General features: G+C 37.5%; 5 protein-coding genes and 1 non-coding gene across 11 annotated transcripts; 3 read left to right on the top strand and 3 right to left on the bottom strand.

Annotated features, from left to right (window-relative positions):
• Positions 1-86: 86 nt before the first annotated feature.
• Positions 87-3689, bottom strand: LOC117916475 (probable protein phosphatase 2C 26). Of its 2 annotated transcripts, XM_034832533.1 has the most exons (11): positions 3207-3689; positions 2240-2291; positions 2018-2097; positions 1614-1695; positions 1428-1498; positions 1249-1328; positions 1052-1149; positions 774-897; positions 593-675; positions 438-486; positions 87-355 (listed from the first exon to the last, which is right to left on the bottom strand). In XM_034832533.1, exons 1-11 carry the CDS (start codon positions 3587-3589, stop codon positions 303-305), a joined length of 1155 nt encoding a protein of 384 aa, XP_034688424.1. In that variant the 5' UTR covers positions 3590-3689; the 3' UTR covers positions 87-302. The 2 variants fall into 2 exon arrangements, 1 of the variants encoding a protein (XP_034688424.1); XR_004651566.1 differs by lacking the exon at positions 87-355 and having other exon boundaries at positions 466-486; positions 593-670.
• TRNAG-GCC lies at positions 3514-3584 on the top strand. Its single transcript has one exon. It is a non-coding gene; the product is annotated as a tRNA-Gly (tRNA).
• On the top strand, positions 3667-4482 carry LOC117916477. Its single transcript, XM_034832535.1, has 2 exons — positions 3667-3773; positions 3861-4482. The coding sequence occupies exons 1-2, from the start codon at positions 3734-3736 to the stop codon at positions 4325-4327; spliced, it is 507 nt and encodes a 168-aa protein (XP_034688426.1). The 5' UTR covers positions 3667-3733; the 3' UTR covers positions 4328-4482.
• Positions 4483-4570: 88 nt separating this feature from the next.
• LOC117916474 (malonyl CoA-acyl carrier protein transacylase) lies at positions 4571-8739 on the bottom strand. 2 transcript variants are annotated; one of them, XM_034832531.1, is made up of 10 exons: positions 8357-8739; positions 7479-7564; positions 7253-7319; positions 6484-6626; positions 5857-5905; positions 5634-5771; positions 5452-5532; positions 5196-5372; positions 5029-5115; positions 4571-4929 (listed from the first exon to the last, which is right to left on the bottom strand). In XM_034832531.1, exons 1-10 carry the CDS (start codon positions 8642-8644, stop codon positions 4867-4869), a joined length of 1179 nt encoding a protein of 392 aa, XP_034688422.1. In that variant the 5' UTR covers positions 8645-8739; the 3' UTR covers positions 4571-4866. The 2 variants fall into 2 exon arrangements, with proteins under 2 accessions (XP_034688422.1, XP_034688423.1); XM_034832532.1 differs by lacking the exon at positions 8357-8739 and adding an exon at positions 7973-8130.
• A 432-nt stretch (positions 8740-9171) lies between these two features.
• LOC117916912 (abscisic acid receptor PYL5-like) lies at positions 9172-10935 on the top strand. The gene is made up of 2 exons (XM_034833139.1): positions 9172-9900; positions 10688-10935. Exon 1 carries the CDS (start codon positions 9377-9379, stop codon positions 9872-9874), a length of 498 nt encoding a protein of 165 aa, XP_034689030.1. The 5' UTR covers positions 9172-9376; the 3' UTR covers positions 9875-9900; positions 10688-10935.
• Positions 10936-11885: 950 nt separating this feature from the next.
• Positions 11886-18203, bottom strand: LOC117916911 (shewanella-like protein phosphatase 1). Of its 4 annotated transcripts, none has more exons than XM_034833134.1 (10): positions 17983-18203; positions 16850-16965; positions 16396-16509; positions 14649-14861; positions 14263-14398; positions 13979-14154; positions 13548-13639; positions 13313-13382; positions 12807-12924; positions 11886-12304 (listed from the first exon to the last, which is right to left on the bottom strand). In XM_034833134.1, the coding sequence occupies exons 1-9, from the start codon at positions 18152-18154 to the stop codon at positions 12838-12840; spliced, it is 1176 nt and encodes a 391-aa protein (XP_034689025.1). In that variant the 5' UTR covers positions 18155-18203; the 3' UTR covers positions 11886-12304; positions 12807-12837. The 4 variants fall into 4 exon arrangements, with proteins under 4 accessions (XP_034689025.1, XP_034689027.1, XP_034689028.1 ...); XM_034833136.1 differs by having other exon boundaries at positions 13548-13636; positions 17983-18202; XM_034833137.1 differs by having other exon boundaries at positions 16850-16950; positions 17983-18201.
• Between the last annotated feature and the right edge of the window lie 2712 nt (positions 18204-20915).

The following is a 20915-nucleotide window of genomic DNA, read 5'->3' as shown; positions in this document are numbered from 1 at the left end:
GATTGCTTGGGGTTCCCTCTTTTTTTTTCAACATTTTTATTTTTATTTTTAGCTGTCTTAAAGCAGTGGAATCATTGTGCTCAAAATACTTGAATTTGGCTTCTTCTTTTCCGCCTGTTTATTTACTTTTCAATTACAATGAAGAAAATTCATAAGTATTCATTGTGAATCCATAAGTAGTTGCTGTGTATCACCCACTATATAAAGAGGGTCTCCTAAGTTTACAATAGAATGATGAGGAAATTAACATTTAAGGGCTATCTGGTGAAGAGATCTCTTAATCTGCGCACAGTATGAATTTTTCACGAGCTGACGACCTGACCAACAACCACAGTGATATCATCACGCTTCCCACCTGCTGAAATGAAAAACCTCTGTTCATATTGGCATCTAGCAAAAAGGAAGATGTATCACAAAAGAATTCAGATGAGCCATGCCTGTTAGCTTCACCCCAAGAACTTTCTTCCAGAAGGGAACATCAAAACCCTGCAAGGTATTAATAATCCAGATATTTGATGTTATATATATTGTGTATGTATTGCAATGATATAATTGGAGTAAGAAGTTGGCTAGTATTTGAATGGATTTTTACCCTGGTTCTGGCCTCCAATGAATAGGGAGATTCAAAGTTGGAATCCATTGAATGATTGCTAGCCAGATCAGCTAATGCCTTTGCTAATAATGAAACAAGTCAAGGTTAGGAAGAAAAATATGCCCGTGTTGCTACTAAATTAGTAAATTTTCACAAATGGGTTGGATCTGAAGACATCTACCAGCCTCAGCAGCATCACTATATTGGGTTATTGTTGAAACAATTTCGTGGTCAAAAACGTTATCAAAAAGTCCATCTGAGCCCATGACTATGGTGTCTCCCTCCAAAAGCTTGACACTGGTAACCTGTTTTTGGAGTGAGATTAGCTGACAATGATCAAGATGAGAAGAGGTACTATGCAGTTTAATTCAATCCATGGGAGTGATTTTTTTTCCCCTCAAAATTGAATGTGACCATAATATAGTAAGAATGTTGGATATATCTAGTTAATCATCATACCGTGGCATCTAGATATGTTTGAGTAATCACCTCCGAGCTCAACTGGTATGGGCAATCAAAATAATGCTCTTGGGGCAATGTAGAAAAAATTAGTTTGCCTGCCAATTCAATCAGTTCCCATGTCGTGTCATTACTTGAACTGACATCTAAGAGGAGTTTACAAGTTGAACAAGCAGAAAACCCTGGGTATTTTTTACCTTTTCGGATGACCCTTAGTCCACAATCCCCTACACTGGCGATCTTTAGAACTCCATTTTTCTCCAACATGGCAACAATTCTATGTAGCAAAATGGAGAATAAAACATTAATAGTCATGGTAATATAAATTTTTTAGATCTGCTTGGGTTAACATCTTCTGAAGAAAATAAAAACCTACACAGTAGCTGAACCTTTAGAGGAGGTAGCAGTATGTGCTTTCTTTAAGAGAATCTGGGGATCATAGTTAACCTGTCCAAAAAAAAGATGAATAACCTGAAATAAAAGCTCCAAATTGGCAAAGATTTGAACTGACAGAAATCTTGCTAAGTGAGATTGTTTGAAGCAATTCATAAAAAAACACTACCTCCTCATCTCCCACTAAATCTGAAGCATTAGCCATTAGTTCCTTAGGGAATAATGAAGGATCCACATTCTGTTCGGCCCACCTTGAAAAAAATAAGGAGAGAACTCAATCACAAATTCCAAATTCAGGAAGCATATGGGTAATAAGTAATTTGAAGTAGGAGAATTCTATGTGAAATGTAGGATTACTCAACAACTCTCAAGCCTAAGGCCCACTTAGCAACTTCGTTAAGCAAATTACAAATAATTTTTGAATTCTGCATTTGTTAACAGGAGAGGTTGTAAATGATTTATGACAGGATTTTTATTAGCATTATTATCATCTTAAGACCATTAAAGTTTGAACCTAAAATTAATAATAAGAAAGATAGTAATATTTTCCTTTTTTAGAATAAGGCTCCATACCCAGAGACACCATCAGCAACCGCAACAACTCCCCCATTATAGCTGCTTACAAAGAATGCATCTTCACCACCTCTGTCAACCTTTCAAAAAACAAAGACTCACAAGTGTGGCACATGTAGAACCAAATTGATATTTTGTGTAACAATATAAGCAGTAAATTAATTTATAGCACAGGAAGCCAACATGGTCACATGGGAGAAGCCAAGGCAATCAGTTCACTACCTTGTTGGGGTGGGGAATGAGGTGAGTTCCAACACAAAAAGATACTTCCGACCTACGAACATGGCAAAAGAGATCAACCCAGTTGTTCAATTGGTTACATAAATCTAGAGGGCAATGATAACAATAATATTGAAAGGCACAAGATACAGCATCATGGTGACCAAACTACTGAACCAGCATGCAGCCTAAAAAAAATTCCATATTAAGAGAAACATTAAAGATCCCAGAAAGGATTTTCCGGCCAAACTGCTCCGTAGAGCACTTCACACCTATAATATGAACAAGCACAGTGCACATATCCATGGACCCCATAATTTCTGCTGCACTGGTGGAGCAGGAAAACAATGGAATTCGTGCTAATACGCTAAGAATACCCAATCACCTATGGCTATATGCGTATTGATCATAACCTGATTGAAATTTAAGGAAATACAGAAATTGTTTGGTAACAAAAGAAAAAAAATGAAGTAGTTTTTGTTCAAAAACATGTTCATATTCAAAACATGAAAACAGTAAAACATGTTCTTGTTTGGGATCAGTTTTGAGTTAAAGTGTTTGCTAAAATGACCAGCTTCTAAGATGACTTTTGAAAACATTTTAAAAACCATGTCAGCAGAACCCCATACCTTCCTGCATGTTTCACAACATTTATACGGCGAGAATGGTGGCTAAGGATGGATATTCAGCAATCAGTCAAAGGGCTTAGGTTCTTAGAACTCAGAGCTTTAATGACAAAGAACACTGATGACTGATGCATTTCTTCTATTCCTAGGTTTCACCGATACATAAAAAGGATTTCCTAAATTCAAATTCTCAGCCAATTTCCAGAATAAAAACAAAATGCTGGTTTCAAGGATTACACTTAGCAGCCAGCTGAATAAAATGCCAAACATGAAATAAAATCAACCAAGCAATAATTGAATTCAGAATTCAAACTTGATGAAAGAAACAAGAGGAGTTGCCGCACCGAAGTGGATTGATTTCCAATGGAGCAGAAGCAGAAGCCGAAGCCGAAGCCGAAGCAGAAACAATCAACCTCCTCTTCTTTGGAATCGACAATAATCTAGAGGTATGCGATAAGGAATTGAAGAATTCGTGAGAATCAGAAATCACAGCCCTTAGTATGGGAATCGCCATTTCCCGCTTCGACTCTCTCTCAAGCACAACACACTTCCAAAGCTGGGATTGGATTTGATGTCGAGAAAGCGAGCCACGTCGTGAAGGTTTGCGTGTTCTTTCGACTAATAGAGATAATTCCGTGAAGCTTGCAACAAGCACCAGTGGTCTAGTGGTAGAATAGTACCCTGCCACGGTACAGACCCGGGTTCGATTCCCGGCTGGTGCATTCATTCTTCTTTTTAGGTTTTTCCTCGCCTTAGATTTGGATTTTTCTGGCCATTCTTGCAATTTCTTCGAATTTGAGGGGCGTATTCCATCACGAAACCAGTATTATACGATTTTTCTCTTTTGAACCCCCCTCAAATCTCTTCGGCAATGAACGGTATGTCCAATCCCACGACTGATTTCATGGAAGGTAAGTTTTGATTTCATTTTATTAATCCACTAGATTTCTTCTTCTTTAAATCGTGAAATTTGGAGTTGTGTTTGAATTGACGTGAAGGGAACGGTGGTGGAAGCGATTCGGATACGAATTCCGAAGATTCGCCGGAGTATTACCAACCGATCTCCGCAGTCGATTCCGATGACGAAGCTTCTGATCAAGTCAACTCCGACGAAGATCACGAGGAGCACGCCTCTGATTTTCACCGTCTCCCGAACGGGTACTGCGGTCATGTAGCGGAGAATGGAGTGTCGTCATTGAATCTGAACGACGATGTGGAAGAAGAACACGAAGAGGAGAGAGAGACTTCTGATTCGGCGATACGGAGGGCGTTTAGAGAGGATGAGAGCCGGCGAAACGCGCCGTTGACGCGGGAGAATGCGATGCAAGTGATGGAGGCAATGCGTGGGGTTTCGTTTGGTGGATTGGCTCCTGATTGGGCTGGCCATGTTCCCGAGGATCGGTGGATCGATCAGCTCAGGCGATTGAGACAACCTCCTGCACCCTCAACCACAATTCGAAACTGAGAAAAAGGCCAAATCAGAAAGCAAAAAATCAGAGCATGCGATCGCGATGCGATAATGTTTCTCTTCGTTCTCTGTGTTGATTGAACCGTGCTCTGATGCCCACCTCATGTTTGATGAATTTCTTGAATGATTGAATTCTGGTATTCTTAATGAAATTTTGTCTATCATGCTGCATTTTATCTTATAATCTTTATAAACGACCGATTCAGCAAATGGAGGGCATTGAAATTGAAGTTGAAAAGGGAAAACTGAAGACTCTAGTGGTTCTACTTCATTTCTTTGAGTAATGCAGCAATTCTAAGACATTGGTAATAAACAATATTCAATATAACTCTCCGAAACTACATGAATCCAACAAGCTCTCCAATGATAAACTGAAGGTACAATACGGTTGAACAAATCTTAAAAATTCAAGATCTGGGCTTGGTTTGGCTTCAAAAAGGAACCTATACCCACTGCACCAAGAAGCTAAAGATTCAATTCACGGCAGAAATGGGAGGAAACAAAACGCAGCGCATAACCTCTGATTCCCAGCTCAATCAAGCACTAACATTCTCTAAGTCAGCAGTTTTGTCCATTCTCTTGAAAATGCCAGCGATAACCTGAGATTTGATGCAAAATAGAACTAGAACTGAATTTCTCTGTTTCAGATTTAGGTGTGACGAGAGAGGTCAATAGGATTGTAGTCAGAATAATAATACCTTTCCAGGCCCCAATTCGTAACTCTTTTTTAGTCCTTTGGTTAGGAGAGTCTTCACTGTTGTTTCCCATAGAACCGGGGAAGTCACCTGGGTATTTTGAGTTGATTTGTTGAATTAGCATGCCATTTTTCATTCCTGATAGAAGATCACAAGTTCAAGTATCTTACCTGACGCGCCAATATCTTCTTAATCGTGTCGGGATCTGCATGTGGCTGCGCATCAACGTTGGATATAACTGGGATTCTTGGAGTTCTGATTTCTGTTGCTGCCAGTGTGGCTTCCAATCTTGAGACAGCGGGTTCCATGAAATTAGTGTGGAAAGCACCAGCCACTGCAAGACGCACCTGAGAAGAGAAAAAAGTTGTGGCATGAGTCTTGGTGATGGAAGGATGGCTTCAGACAGAAAACTGTAAAGAAAAATACCGTCATTCGGGCCTTGAATGACTTAGCCTTAGCTTCAACCGCTTCCACTCCTTTCACTCCTCCAGAGACTGCATAATTCCCCTACCAAAGTAACAAGCATTTCATGCTATGGTCTAAAGAATCAAGAATTAATAAGCTGTCTAGGTTTACTGAACCAATAGAAGGATCTAAAAGAACCTTACAGGGCATAAGAAATTTGCGATTTGGACTTTATTATCTTCATCAACTTCTTCATTGGCTGCATCACACAACAGTTGGACTTTTTCTGAATCTAGTCCAATGACACTGACCATAGCACTTTTAGCAGCATCGGCAGCATCCTGATGACAGCCACATAGAAATATAGTTACAAAGGGATTCATGGTTCAAAATTAAGATAACCCATTAGGTAATAACTGATGGTACCTGCATTGCTTCACCCCTTAATTTGACCAGCTTGAGTCCATCCTCAAAGCTTTAAAACAGAACCAAACAGACCAATAAGACATATTAGAGTAGGGATATGATAATCTAAAAAGAATGTAACAGACAGCAGTGAAAGGTGCATCTCATCATTTATAGACATTATGCACCTTAGTTCTTGATCTAACTCGAAAGGGTATTTGATGTACCATATGAATATTTGGAGAAGATGCTCTATCCCTCCATTCCTTAAACCTTACAAAATCATAGTTTTAAAAGGCACAAGGCGCAAGAGTCTCCTAAGTCTTAGTTGGAAGGCATCCAAATCACCTAAATAAGTTGAAAACAATATGTTAAAGCCGTCCAAACCTTTAAGTTTCATTAGTGTTACAATCAGGAACACTCAATAGCTTGAAAAAAAAAAACCAACCCTGTTGGTTTGTAATTGTGACTTGCTAGGCATGCTTGGCCCGCTCATTCAATTCTGAGATCAGTGAGAACGCGAGTCCCAATTTGTGGTGTATAAATCCCATTCACTCATAAGAAAAGCATGATGTTGCTTTCATTTAAACCATAAGAAAAGCATATACTGAAAGCATTATTGTCATGCAACTAAATTACATGGCACACCTGAAAGCTCCAGCAAATGCTAAAGCAGTATATTCTCCCAAGCTTAGACCGCATGTGACATCTACAGAATCGATTATCTGCTGACCTCCATCACGAGCACGAAGCACCTCTACTGCAGCTAGGCTTGTGACATATATGGCTGGCTGCAATTAAGCAGAATCAATGCTAATCTATGATTATCACTGGAAATGCCAACGTGTAACAATGGATAGCATAATGTTACATCATTATCAACATTAACCAAAACACAAACTACTTCCAACTTAGGAAAAAGATTAAAATTAAATTAATGAAAAAAAATATTTTCACACTACATTAGAAGCAAAAATGGTGGATATATCATGATTTATAACAAGTGATGTACTTGGTTTGTGCTGAACACGAGAAAAGGGTCTTGGATCTCTGAAAGTAGTAATGTTATGGTATTATAAGAATGATGTGCTTCATTAAAGATCTTAGGAAAAGTCACACCAATCATATGGTTCTGACTACAGTTTTCTGACAGTCCAGAGGATATATGGAGGCAAGTTAGAACTTCAGAATATTATTTACAGTAGGGATCCAGTAATCATAGGATATGTATCTAATATTAGTAGACAAAAGCCCCTTATCTCAAATAAAGACTACTGCCACAGGTTGTCCCTTCTGGGTATAAAACAACAATGAACTATTACCAAGACACAAGTAGCTAAAGAAATCAGATCTTGCCTTCCTCATCAGAAAAAAAAAAAAGTAGCTAAAGAAATCACAAAGCAATATGGCAGAATACCTGGCTTAAAACAGTAGAATCTAGCTTTTCTTTTGGTCCATTGATACAAACATCCAGAAGGTCAAATCTGCATGCAACAGAACATCACGATACTCAAATCAACTACCATGTGTAAATTGAAAAACATACTTCCAAAATAGCACATTGTCACTATTGTCCCCAGCCGAGGTTCAGATTATATAGCATAAAGCATCAAAAGAACGAAAACAAAAATTATTGACCCTACCCGAGAATGTCATTTGCTTTCTTATACAAGTCCGCTGCAGCTGGCACACTTTGAGCCTCTGAACCCATTCCAACAGCTTGAGCACCCTGCAATTTTGCAAAATACAGATATAAGTAAGTGGGATCTACATTAATAGCCTGCATTGCCAAATCAGATGACTTGCATAATCCAGCAACAGAAACCCAATTCTTTGCGTACCATGATACAGTAACTCTCAAATTCATGCACAATAATAATTGTTAGTCAGATGCTATGTGAATAGCCTAGTAGCCACAAAAAGGATTCCCCTAATTCACTTTTTCAAAAAGCCCATTTTGCAAAATAAAACATCAAACAAGTTAAATTTCCAAGTTATAATTTGTCAAGATGAGACATTAAACAGGGAAATAGATGGTATTATGCTGTTTATAAAGAAAAATACATTAGGTTTTGTCCCCTTATTCATGCAAGCTACAATATCACGATCTAAGACGTTAATTGTTCCGTCCTCTTACATTAGATAGTACTTCATAACAGCTCAAGATTAGCAAGGAACTTAGTACATCAACAACAGTTCCGATCATGCCTGTGAAATCCGAAATTCAATTCCATGGACAGATGAATTTGCAAAATTGACTTTCAAATTTCATCAGCAACAAAGCTGGAAACAACATGCGAATTTCAATTCTGGACAAGCACACCTGCTTCATTATCTCCCTTTCGCTGATTCTTTAATTCCCTAATTGATCACTAAATGTATCAAAGCTCGGGAGAAATTAATGCCAAAATCTAAAAATTCACAATCTTTCCGACCTGATCTGTACCAAAACTCCAAATTCACTTCAATTTACAAAAAGGAATTAAAAATTCTGGAAATTTTCGCATCAAACCCAACTCACCTGACCAGGAAAGAGAAAAGCACAAGTGGGCTTGTAATCCGCAAACAACGCGTCATCAACGCAGGTCCTGGACCCCACCGAAACGCTCATGGAAACCCTGGATCTGCCTACATTTCTAGGGCTGAAACCCGAGAGGTTAAAGCCGCGGAACGAGTGAGAAGCGCTGAAAGAGAGGTTCCTGGGAGAGACTGATGGGAGAAGAAGCGAAGAAGCCATGGCGGAGACTGAATGGGAACGAGGACGGCGTAGGATAAGGAGCTGAGGGTGAGCGAGAAGGTGGAGAGGCATGCAATGGGAGCAGAGGACTATATAGCGTGCAGCATGCGTAGGTTAGCGGAGTTTACAAAGCTGAATAGAGCCGGTGGAGGTGACTTTAAAACCAAAGGAACTGGCCAACGCCATAAGGAATGTGGGCTCAGGTTGTTCGATTCTAGCGATGCTTTCCAAACATTTTGTTTTTGTTTTTATTTTTATTTTTTATTTTTAATTTTATTTTATCATAATCTTTCAATGAAAATCGTTTAAAATTTTATATATTTAATTTTTATTTTTATTTTGTGCTTTAAGAAAATAAAAATTGATTTTTAAATATATAATTAAATAAATGATAAAATAAATAATAAAAATAAAAATATCATTACTTAATTTTGTTGGCAAGGATGTAAATTTTTTTTTTTTTTTACCATATTATCTATTTTATACCAAACTTGACTTGTGAAACGTTTTTAAAAAATGATCAATTTTCAATTGCTAAAAATTGAAACAAAATTTCAATATAATTAAAACAATTTCTTATGCCACATTAATAAATAATCATAATTTTTTTTTTAATTTAAAATTCAAATATAATTATGAAACGGATAAACAAAGGCAATCTACTTGTCACTCAGTCGAAAAAGGTCCTCACTCTTTCAAGCTATAAATAACACTGAGACACCATCACCTTCTTCATCTTCGTAGAGAGGAGTTCGGGAGGGTTACGGAGAAAAATGGCGATTACAGGCCCAAGAGTCTCTGTCAATGGCGCCAAGGGTTCACAGCCGGGGAGTCGCTCGTCAGGTTCCGTTATCACTACCCATAGCTGTCCCATACGACGTCGCTTTGCGTCACCTCCGCACCGTCAAGCCCAACCAGTTCACCTCCGCTCACTACCGGGAAATTGACGCCCCCATTACCACTGTGTGGTCGATTCTCCGGTGCTTCGATTCCCCGGGAGAGTACAAACCCTTCATCCAGTTCTGCCACCTCGCCAGTGGCAACGTTGAGGTCGGCAGCATCCGCCACCTCGTTGTCCACCGGAACCTCCCCGGAAAGGACAGCATCGAGCGTCTCGACATTCTCGACAATAACGCTTATGTCACCGGCTTCAGCATTATCGGCGGTGACAATAACCTAAAGAACTACCGCTCTGTCACCACCCTGCACACTGCGGCCAACAGCGAGGAAACGGTCGTAGTTGAGTCGTACGTCATCGATGTTCCGCTGGTGGATCACCGGAGGCCTGCCGGGTCTTCGTGAATACTGTGATTCACTTCAACATGATCATGCTTGTTGAGGCCTCGTATTCCCAATGATCCACGTAGTTGCCAAATGAAAGGACGTACGATCTCAACTGTGATCCCTGATTCAGCTACTCCTGCAAAAGGCGTCCAGACAGGGTGTCCGGACACACCCTCCGATGGTTTTGTTAGCCATGGAAAAAGAGATAAAAGCAGTGGGCACAGTTGGCCTTTTACTAGGTATTGAAAAGCTTACCTTCTTCTTTGCGCGAAGGTTTGTATATATAGTTCTTTGGAGATTCTCTCTCCTCCATAAATGATGGAAGACTTTTTGGTTTACCATGATGCCACTAGGTGGTGACAGGGACATCCTCATCCTACGAACAGCTGTCAGAGATCGTGGGAAGTGACTTGCTGTCACTTCTGTCTTTTCACTCTGCAGGTATTGAAATATGATTTGTGACAGGATGTCAAAATGACGTAGTGAGGCATGCTTGGCTTGGCCAGTGATCCGGATGAACATATCCGGGTAGAATATGAAAGGTCGCCTTGTGACAGGATGTCAAAATGACGTAGTGAGGCATGCTTGGCTTGGCCAGTGATCCGGATGAACATATCCGGGTAGAATATGAAAGGTCGCCGGATGAGTAATGGCGGTGGTCCGGATAGGATGTTTTGCGAGTCCCGTGTGTTCTTTATTTCAGGGATCCGGATAGGAAAGCGCGCCACGTGTTCTTTTGGGGAAATCCGGATGTAGATACTCCGGATAGGATCACGTGCCATGTATCGTCAGGGGACGCGTGCCACGTGTCATCAGGGATGGGTCCCTATAATGCTGACAGCCAGGTCCTACAACGAAGCCGGTATTGTGAAGCCGCTGGAGGCACTCTTTTTTCGCCCTCTGCCGACGTGAACCTCGCCGCCCGCCGTGAAACGCCTCCATCAGTCGTGCCCATACTACCACCGGAGCTTTTCCCCGCGTCCTCTTTCTTTAATCATTTTCTATTCTCCATGGATCATAATGTAATCTGGATAAAAATTATGGAAATAAAAAATTAAAGCAGCCGAGCCTTAACTTCAGTATCAGTTGTTTGGTTTCCTTCAGTTTCCTCCAATTTTTTCTTTCATTCAGAAATTTGATAACAGAAATGGTGGTTCCCTTGAATCTCTTTCGTTTTGAGCCACAAATGAATCATGGTATAGAAAAATGCTAAATTTTTCTTAATTTTTCACATAGATGAAGATTCTATATCTTCAACCAAATGCATTCCACTTTCCATTTTTCCATGTATATGCAAAAGAGCCACACCAGACCTGATTGCTAGGCAATGTAATATGTATCTTCCCTGAATGCAGTTAAGAAAAATCTCATCAAAAAAAAAAAAAAAAAAAAAATTCAGAATGTGAATTATAAATCTGAAAAATTGTAGACGACCGGCCAGTCTTCATCTTCATTATGGAAAAGGAACATATCTTCAGAATCTGGTTGCAGAGGTGCAACTATTGATGCTCATCCATGCAATTAAGTGATGATTATCTAGAATTCTTTTTCACGAAAAAGACAAGTTTGAAAATTTCCAGGTTTAGTGATATCTTTGGTGTCATTGCCATGCAAAAATGGCAGTTTTCAGACTTAACTACAGTTAAATGATACAATGGGTGCCCTGCTGTTGTATAGTCGGTGGGCGCCATTTATAATCTATAACCTTGTATTTGATATATGATATGGATAGGGAAAGAAGTTTCTACCGTTATATATGTAGTGGGTATATTTTAATCATTAGACATTTTAAAGCTACGAGAGTCCACTGAGCCTAGAACAGAAAATATTTGCGCAGAAAGGAGTCATTATAAATGGTTTTAAAGCCAATCTCCAACTTCGATATGAGACATTATCTGTTCAACCTCTTAAATTCCTGACATTGTAGATGTAGTGGGTATCTCTTCACCATGTAGATATATTTTAGAGTTGTGAAAGCATATTGGCCTAGAGCGGACAATATCTACATAAGAGGAAGAGGACTGTTACATGATAAATAATTATTATTTGTTTGTTGTATTAATCCATAGTAAGATTCTCTCCAATAGAGCTAAGAATGAAGAAATCCACAACCAAACTCCAAATCCTAATACTAATATTTTCTCAAGTGACAATATTTGTTGTTGATCTCATTCATATTCAACAAGTTCTGCATTTGAGTCCTATGTTTCAGTAGGACAATTTCATTCAACACAAAGACAGGTCCTAAAATCAATTAGGAGTAAGTTTTACCTCCTGGATGTGATACAAAGTTTGCTTTGCCTGTCTTTGTGCTCTTACTTAAATTGCCAAAGGCAGCTCAGTTTGCATCATTGAACTAACCCCTTTTAACAGAAAGTGTCGACCATGGTAGACAGTCCAACAAGCTATAAATCGAATGTGAATGGGAAGGGAAGTACCCAGTATTTCCTGTGAAATCCATCAAAACAAACAAGACAATTAAACTCAGTTGATCTTAAACTTGTGCATCGAAAATAAGCTTCTATCCAAATCAAGCAGTTCAAACACCAAATGATTGATTTGAAGAATATAAGGTGAAGAAGAAGTGTAAATACTGGCAAAACAGGGGAAGCAATTCAGTATTTTGAATGTGAAGTACTGGCAGAGTGCAGTATTCAAGGACTTGGAACTACAAGCTAAGAATTCATCAATCAAAAGAACAGGCATTTAGGCATCCGATGTTCTCATTTCAAAAAAGGTGTGGAATGTGACATACTGGCATTATCTAGCATTCCAGGACATGAAACTACAAGCTAAAAATACATCACTCAAGAGCACAGATATTTAGGCACCACAAATTCTCACGACAAAATAAAAAAGGTGCAGTACCAGCCAATCACCGTATCCTTTCAAAAGAAAACTTATTTTTACTTGACAAAGTAACAGAGCAAGGAATGTGAAAACTCGGTACCTGTTATACTCTGTCGGTTCATATTCTGGGCTTATGTATAATCAACAACCTGACGTTCATTAAACCTGTCTCTTTTGCTCCTTATAACTCTTGCTGTATTGTCTCTTATTTCAAGAACCTGGTGAAAGTAAAAAATGGGTTGAATGTTAGACCCCATTACCCAGAGTGCTGTTCATAACAAAGATTCCAAAAAGAGAAAATAATGAGTAGAAACTTCTACTCAACAGAAACAAAAAATCTGGGCTGTAAAGGGGGTTTTTGGATGTCCCATGGACACATAGCATTTGAAATTTTGAAGGAACAAATTGATCCTATGGAATGATCATTTATTGAAATCTGAAGGTGACCCTGTACATAACACAGAGTTGAGATAGAGATAAAAATCATTGGTTTTTTCATAATGAACCATATGAGATGGGATAAAAGATCAAGATCTTCAGGAAATGATATTAAGTGGTTATGTTTTGTTGGATCTCACAAATGGGAAACTAAGAAGTTCAGTTTACCTCTGGTCTTGAATTAAGAACTCCACTGGACATTCCCACATCAATACGCCATATACTACAATCATATTTACTGCAAGGCAAAACCCAAAACCCAATAACTAGATATACAAAGTATATGAGTCTGCAAGCCTCGCTAGTTTGGGAAGTATGTTATGAACATAGAATTAGTCAAATTAGAGATATCATATATCTGTAGTTCCTCAAAATGAAAAGCCCAGCAATTGAGGTTTCTTACCAATTTACTCCTACAGTTTGAGGAGTATGCCCAACCACCATGGCCTTAGCACCTACTGCTTGCAGTGTCTCTTCAAGAAGAGAATATATCTGCTGAGCAGAACAACTCAGTTCCAATAGGCAGATATACTAGTATAACACAATCCCAAAATTTACTTTGTAACCTAAGAAGATGTCAACTGAATAAATAAGCAACCAATGGACTGGACAAAAAGAGAAAACACTTTTTTTTTTCAAAACCAGGTTTCCTCACTTTCAAGTCAACAATTCATCCAGCTAAGGAGCTGGTCAAGTGGGCAAATTGAAATTCTGTAAAACCAAAAAACAAGTTCTGAATCTTTCAAAACTCAGTCCACCCAAGTTTCAAGCTGCCAAACTTTTGAAAATGAAATATATAAAAACTAAAGAAAAAAATATTATCCGGATTATTACTTGGTTATTCTGGTAGTCCGCAAAATCTGAAACATCTCGAGAGTATAAGCGGTTCCAAACAACACTGTCATAGCCCCTGGTTGCCATGAAAGGAATTGGACGATCATTATCATTATCAGTGAGACCTCTCATCCAATGAGATACTTCCCTGTTCATTCTCTCTATGCCATATGCAACTGTGGAAGTACCAACACTCCTATCAGGCATTTCAAACAAGAAAGATAAAACTTCTTACATACTTTTAAACAAGCAATGCATTCAAATGGCAATGGTACTATTTTTACCATGGTGAGGAAGAAGTCCACCATGACAAAACACCCAGTCATCGATTTTAAGAACAACAGCATGTCGTGCAAGCTCGCATGCCAATAGACCCCCTGGTCTTAGAAGAATTGATCTAGCAATCACCCCCTTTTGCTTCTGTCCTAGTATTTAATCGGAGTGATTAATTGAAAAATGATAACTGGGCAGGAAGCAGGAATTGCCAAATGCTCTTGAAGGGAAAAATAATCACCAAACAAAAACTAATTCACACGAGATAGATAGATAGATAGATAGATAGATAGATAGATATATAGAGAGAGAGAATCAATAATAGCACCACCAATAAAAATGATCAAATATGCTTACTCTTGTGAATATGAATCAATGGGATAGAGAATTTGAGTACCTTCACTAGGTTCCATGGACCCCAAGAATTTTGGAACATTTTTCGATCTTCTTTCCACTTTTCAGAAACACCAACCCAACCAAGAAAAGCTTCTTCCCAGTTCCCTCCATAGTCATCCAAGTATTCAAGGAAATCTGTACACTCATCAAATGCCCCTGAATCAACATATCTGAAATCCCCTTCCACATTCATAGTCTCATGGTTTCCGTTAACCTACATCAGAACACCAGAACATTAACAGCACATTAATTAGGGAAAGTAGAACTAAAAGTTTCAGAAAATCATCCATTGATAGAATTAAATAAAGTTAAAGATTACTGAGAGCTTTTGCATAGGGTATTCCAAACACATTCTTACAGACCATGGTGAAAAAACAGGATACAGAAGTCATATTACCATATTTTCTATCAAACCACCAACATAAAAATGGTACTTCATACAGTTGTTAGGAAGTGTCCCAAATTCCTAATTAGTATAGATTCCTTTTTGTAAAGAATATTATATAGAATATTCTTAGGTTGATATATTATTGTAATATTAGACTTCCTTATAGAATAAGGAAGGTTGTTGGAAATATCTCTATAAATATTCTAGGTCATGAGGGGAAAAAGTCATGAGATGGAGATGGGCCTGTAGAAACTATACAAGGTGGATAGAGATGTGAGGAAGAACGGGAGGTACCCAGTGGAGCGAGATGGCTCGTAGTAAGGTATGGATACAAGGAGTGGGGAAACATGGGATGTTTCGGGAACCCAATAGTTGTATCTGGTTCTGTCCTCTGTAATATTCTCTATTGTATAGTGGAATCATTATCTCTCATCCGTGGACGTAGGCATGGTTGGTCGAACCACGTTAAAACCTCATGTACTGTATGTGTGATTGTTTTATCTTTGTGTTCTTGAACTAACATTGTTGGCATCAAATCTTTCGTTGGCACTACAACTGGTATCAGAGCTTGGGTTGAAGATTTCTGGAAGAGCAAAAGATCACAAAGCACACAAGATGAAAACAAAAGGAATTTTCACTGAAGGTGGAGTCGATTGCTCTCTCGTGGTGATATGATACAAAAAGGTTTGTGTCATGGAGAGATTGAAGATTAACTTCATGGAATTTGGTCCAAGGTGGAGATTGTTAGAAAGTGTCCCAAATTCCTAATTAGTATAGATTCCTTTTTGTAAAGAATATTATATAGAATATTTTTAGGTTGATATATTATTGTAATATTAGACTTCCTTATAGAATAAGGAAGGTTGTTGGAAATATCTCTATAAATATTCTAGGTCATGAGGGGAAAAAGTCATGAGATGGAGATGGGCCTGTAGAAACTATACAAGGTGGATAGAGATGTGAGGAAGAACGGGAGGTACTCAGTGGAGCGAGATGGCTCGTAGTAAGGTATGGATACAAGGAGTGGGGAAACATGGGATGTTTCGGGAACCCAATAGTTGTATCTGGTTCTGTCCTCTGTAATATTCTCTATTGTATAGTGGAATCATTATCTCTCATCCGTGGACGTAGGCATGGTTGGCCGAACCACGTTAAAACCTCATGTACCGTATGTGTGATTGTTTTATCTTTGTGTTCTTGAACTAACATTGTTGGCATCAAATCTTTCGTTGGCACTACAACAGTGTACACATATCTTTCACAAGCAAATCAAATACAAAAATATAGACATGATAACTTGAGCATCATGAATATTTGTGCAACAGTCAGAAAAAGTCTCTCCACTTGTAGCAGCACAAACCTGGAAAACTGCTCCACCACTAGCTTTCGCCTGGATATCCAATGACCGCAATAAGGATAAGATAGCTATTTCATCTTCTCCTCGATCAAGTATATCTCCAAGCTGAACCAATACCTAGGTGAAAAGGCAAATAAATCATCATTGGTTGGAACACTTCTTCACTAGAAGACATCCTACAAGTTTCTCCTTTAAGTCAAGAGTTTTCCAATTGTAAATTATAAAAGTCCAATGATAATTGATAGGGCAGAATAGTATAACGAGAATTTCATGAAATGGAAAAAGGTAATTTTCTTTGGATAGGTATCTAGAACTTATCTACAATTATCAGAAGAATAAAATAAGAGATGTCTGCAACCACGACTTGTACCAAGCCCCTCCACCATAGGTAAATATATAAGATTTTGGCAACTAATTTTGTATTAATATTTCTGCATTATGTAAATAAAAGAGTTACCGTGTCTCCACCAGTCCATAAGTTTTGACCATTAGAACTTAAGACCCCAGCCATCTCAAGTGCACATCTCGCTTGGGCAAGATCCCCATGCAGGTCCCCAACTAGCACATTCAACTCTTATAAGAAGACAGAATATTCAAAAACCAAGCAAATGAACAAAGAACTAAAATCAAGTTACTGACCTGCATTTTTTAGGAAATCAACATACAAAATTACTAAAAAATTCAATGTCCACATATAGAAGATAACTAAACATATTATCCCAAACTTATCTTGTATTTGTATGCATGCAGAGAGTGAGAGCAGAACTGGCTCTCTTTCTCTCGAATGACAGTTCAAATGCCATGACTAAAAATAAGAATTGAACCCCTATAAGTATTAGTTTGATTGCATTACAAGATTCAAACTTCAAATTACCACCTCTTTTTTTAGTCCCTTCATTCAATACAAAAGTAATATAATAATTGAAAATTTTCTTTCCACATTTTATTTAAATTTAGCCACTTAATTTACTTCATAAACAGCAATCCAATCATGACCAATAGATAAACTCAACTATGATCAACTAAGCCTCATATTCCAACTACTCTGGTCAGCTACATCCATAAGGGTTGTAGAAAAAGTCTTAAACTGACCGGATATCCATCAGCAGCCAATGGTCCTAATCTTCAGCTCCTTTCCATGGGCACCTCAATTACAGTCACATCAAATAAGAAGATGCTACAATAACCCTAAATGTTGGTGAATTCAGAATGAATTTCATGTTTACCAAACAAACCATTCATCCAAACCACATTTCTCATTGGACCATCAAACCATTTCCCAAGTAATAATACTAGAACTCGTTAACTTTCATTGAATTACAAAGAAGCCAAAAACCAACCCAAGAACTCAAGACGGAAAAATAAGAATCAGTACAACAACAAAAAAGAAGTCCAAATTCTGATGACCCACCTGCTAAAACGTTAATTCAGAGACTAAAACAAGGAAACAAACGCTAAAATTGGGAAAAAAAAAAAAAAAAACACACACACACACAAAGTGGGTGTCACCAAATTCACTTGAGAAACTATTAAAAACACCAAAAAAACATAAATAAATAAATAAATAATGAACAAATAAATAAAGCTAACCTGCAACAATACGTCGACCAGGAGCAGAGACAAAAGTGGGTGGGTTGCCACAGACCACTATGGGTTTTGAAGCTTTGGCTATACTGAGAGTAGAACATGGAGAAGTTTGTGTGAGTCTGGGAGACTGATATGGAGGTGGGAAAGCTGACCAATTTAGAGAGAGCTTAGCCATTAGAAGAGGAAAATCATGGTCCCTGCTTTTTGGGTGTCTCGTTGTTTTAAAAAATAAAAACAACTTGCTTTTGCCTTTTTCTTTTATCTTCCGCCACAGAATTTCTTGCAGAAAACTCCTCCGCCAAGTGTTTGGTATTATCGATCCAGTTGTCCGGTCCAAGCCCATTTCTTTTGGGTTGGACTTGGCCCATAATAAAGCAACCCATCCTTTGGATCAATCACAAGTCTGGACCAATGCCCACTTCACTTTCAAAATGGGCTTCCATCCTTTTCCATCTTTATCCCACACAAAACACCATACATAAAATACCAATTTTCTAGTAAAATTCATAAAATAACGACTTATACACTAAGATTCGAAAACATGGTGAAAGATCTCGTATATATTTCTTAAGAAAAGTTTTAAATAGCTTCTACTCTAAGAATCATACAATCAGACGACACACTTCAACAATGGGGTCTCATTTTCAAATCAAATTTTATGTGCCTAAAAAAAGCAATCCATGTAAATTACCTTCTATATACCAACACTATATTTCTAATTTTGTTCAAAAATTATAGCACTTTTTTCATTAATTAGGAGGAATTTTTAGGTTTGTGTTACCATGCCGTATTGACCACATTCGTAAATTTTGTTACCAAATGTCACTGTAGATTTTCATCTTCTTATTGGGCTTCAAAGGTGGGCCCATCACCCTGTGTTTTAATTTTCTTTTTTTTCTTTTTGAACTATTCCTTTTTATCTCAACGGATTGGGTTTGATTCGTTGAAGTTCAAAGGACGAGAGGGAGATGGGAAAGATTTAAAAAGAGGGAAGGAGAAGGAAATGAAGGCTTGAACACTTGCAGAGGGTCATTGGGATTTGAAACACTGAATGGAGAGGTACAGTCAAAGAGAGGATTGGACTGATATTTCAGCTTCAATTTCCAACATACTGACTCCAAATCCCCATTCATTCTCAGCCAGTGCATCCACGTGCTTTTCCCACATATTCATATAAGCATGGATATTGAGAAGAGTGATGTGTTCTATTTTATGAAAATACATATGGTACGGATTCACAGTCACCTCAAAAATAATTTATCTTAAATTATAAATGTATAGTAAAAAAAAAAATTTATTAAATTTAGCCCCTTTTTTTTTCTTTTTTTCTTTTTTTTTTTTTTATCTAAGTGAAGGAATTAAGCTGTGGAGTTTGGAGAAGGGACAAGGCAAATATGGAGGGATGTGGGGGGGGAGAGCCGAGAGCCCCTTGCTTTCCCTAAGACCATTCTACACTGCCCGCTCACTAGTAATGCTGCATAAATTCAATGATTTTATGACTTGATTTTTGCAAATAATATGTCTTTCATTGATATGATTTGTTTTTCATTTTATGACTTGTTTTTCCAAATATTATGCTTTTTATTATTATATTTTTTATTACCTTGTAATCCCTATTTGTTAAAACCTTTTAGTATGGATTTGGAAACTTTTTCTATTTTTTAAAATTAAAAATAATAATAATTTTTATATAAGATATAAGACATTCAAGGTTTATAATTGAAAACATGGAGATTTTAAATTAGAATTATTGATAGGATAAATGTGCATCCTCTTTACTCGTTATTCTTCAAATCAATGATAAATGAAATCTTATTTGTTGATCAACCTAATTTAAAATTTATTAATACTTAAGGATATTGACGATCGAGACTTAAGGTAGAAGAAGCAGAGATAATTGAAAAGGGGAAGAGGAAAGCAAATAGTAATTATATAGAACGCGGAAGATGAGGGGGACCATTGTTGATGAGCTCAAGAGCTCTTACAAATGAGCAGAAATCCAAAGCAATTCAAATATGGTTTAGTATTTATTTTTTTTCAAATAAAATGTTGGTCTTTTACATAAAAGCTTATTATTGAGCTCAGTGATAGGTGAACCTTAACCAATAGGAGACTCCCATACCTTACACCAATTACCCTTTGTTTCAACCCTCTTATGCCTATGGCCACACATGATATTTACAATGGTCCATCATTGGGAATATGCCCTACTTAAATTCAATTGAAGCATATCCAATGTCGCTTTTTTTCATCTCCAATTCCCATTCATCAAACTAAAACCCTCAACTCTCTCAAATATTCAATGGTAGAAAGTTAACTCACCATCAAAGTATATCAACTTCACATAGGTAGGCACTACCCTACACTTGGAAAAGTATAATAATATCAAAATATTATATCAAAATCAAATATGTTTAAATAAATATAAAACATTAGGTGAATAGACTATAAGTGTAAGAAATTTGAGGGAAGTATCTCTTCTTGAAAGAAAAGTATATTGAAATATCTTATACAGAAGGTTAATAAAGAGTAAGTTGGTCAATTGATGATTAATTTACGAAAGTTTGTCAATATCACTCCTATAAGAAAAGTCATTCTATACAACCCTAGTGAGACAAGTGGAGTTGATGGAGATTCTCATGAGTCACCTTCGCAAACTAAAACAAAAAGGAAAAACCCTACCCCTTCTATTTTCAATGGGAGCATTACCTTATTTGAAAATAGCGAGTGCATTCCTTTTCATATATATCATAAATCAATATTTACAATGATAACATTTATTTATGGAAGGTGGACACTCTTACTAACACATGACTTTTAACCTAATATAAGATATATTAATAAAAAGTATGCATGATATGATGTAACATATATCGAATCTTACGGATGAGGAATCATTTAATTGACATCATAATGTATTACAGACAAACAGACAC

Source organism: Vitis riparia, chromosome 6 (genome assembly GCF_004353265.1).
Source record: "Vitis riparia cultivar Riparia Gloire de Montpellier isolate 1030 chromosome 6, EGFV_Vit.rip_1.0, whole genome shotgun sequence".
Classification (NCBI taxonomy): Eukaryota; Viridiplantae; Streptophyta; class Magnoliopsida; order Vitales; family Vitaceae; genus Vitis; species Vitis riparia.
Note: the sequence above shows the minus strand (reverse complement) of the source record. Positions and strands in the feature narration are given on the sequence as shown.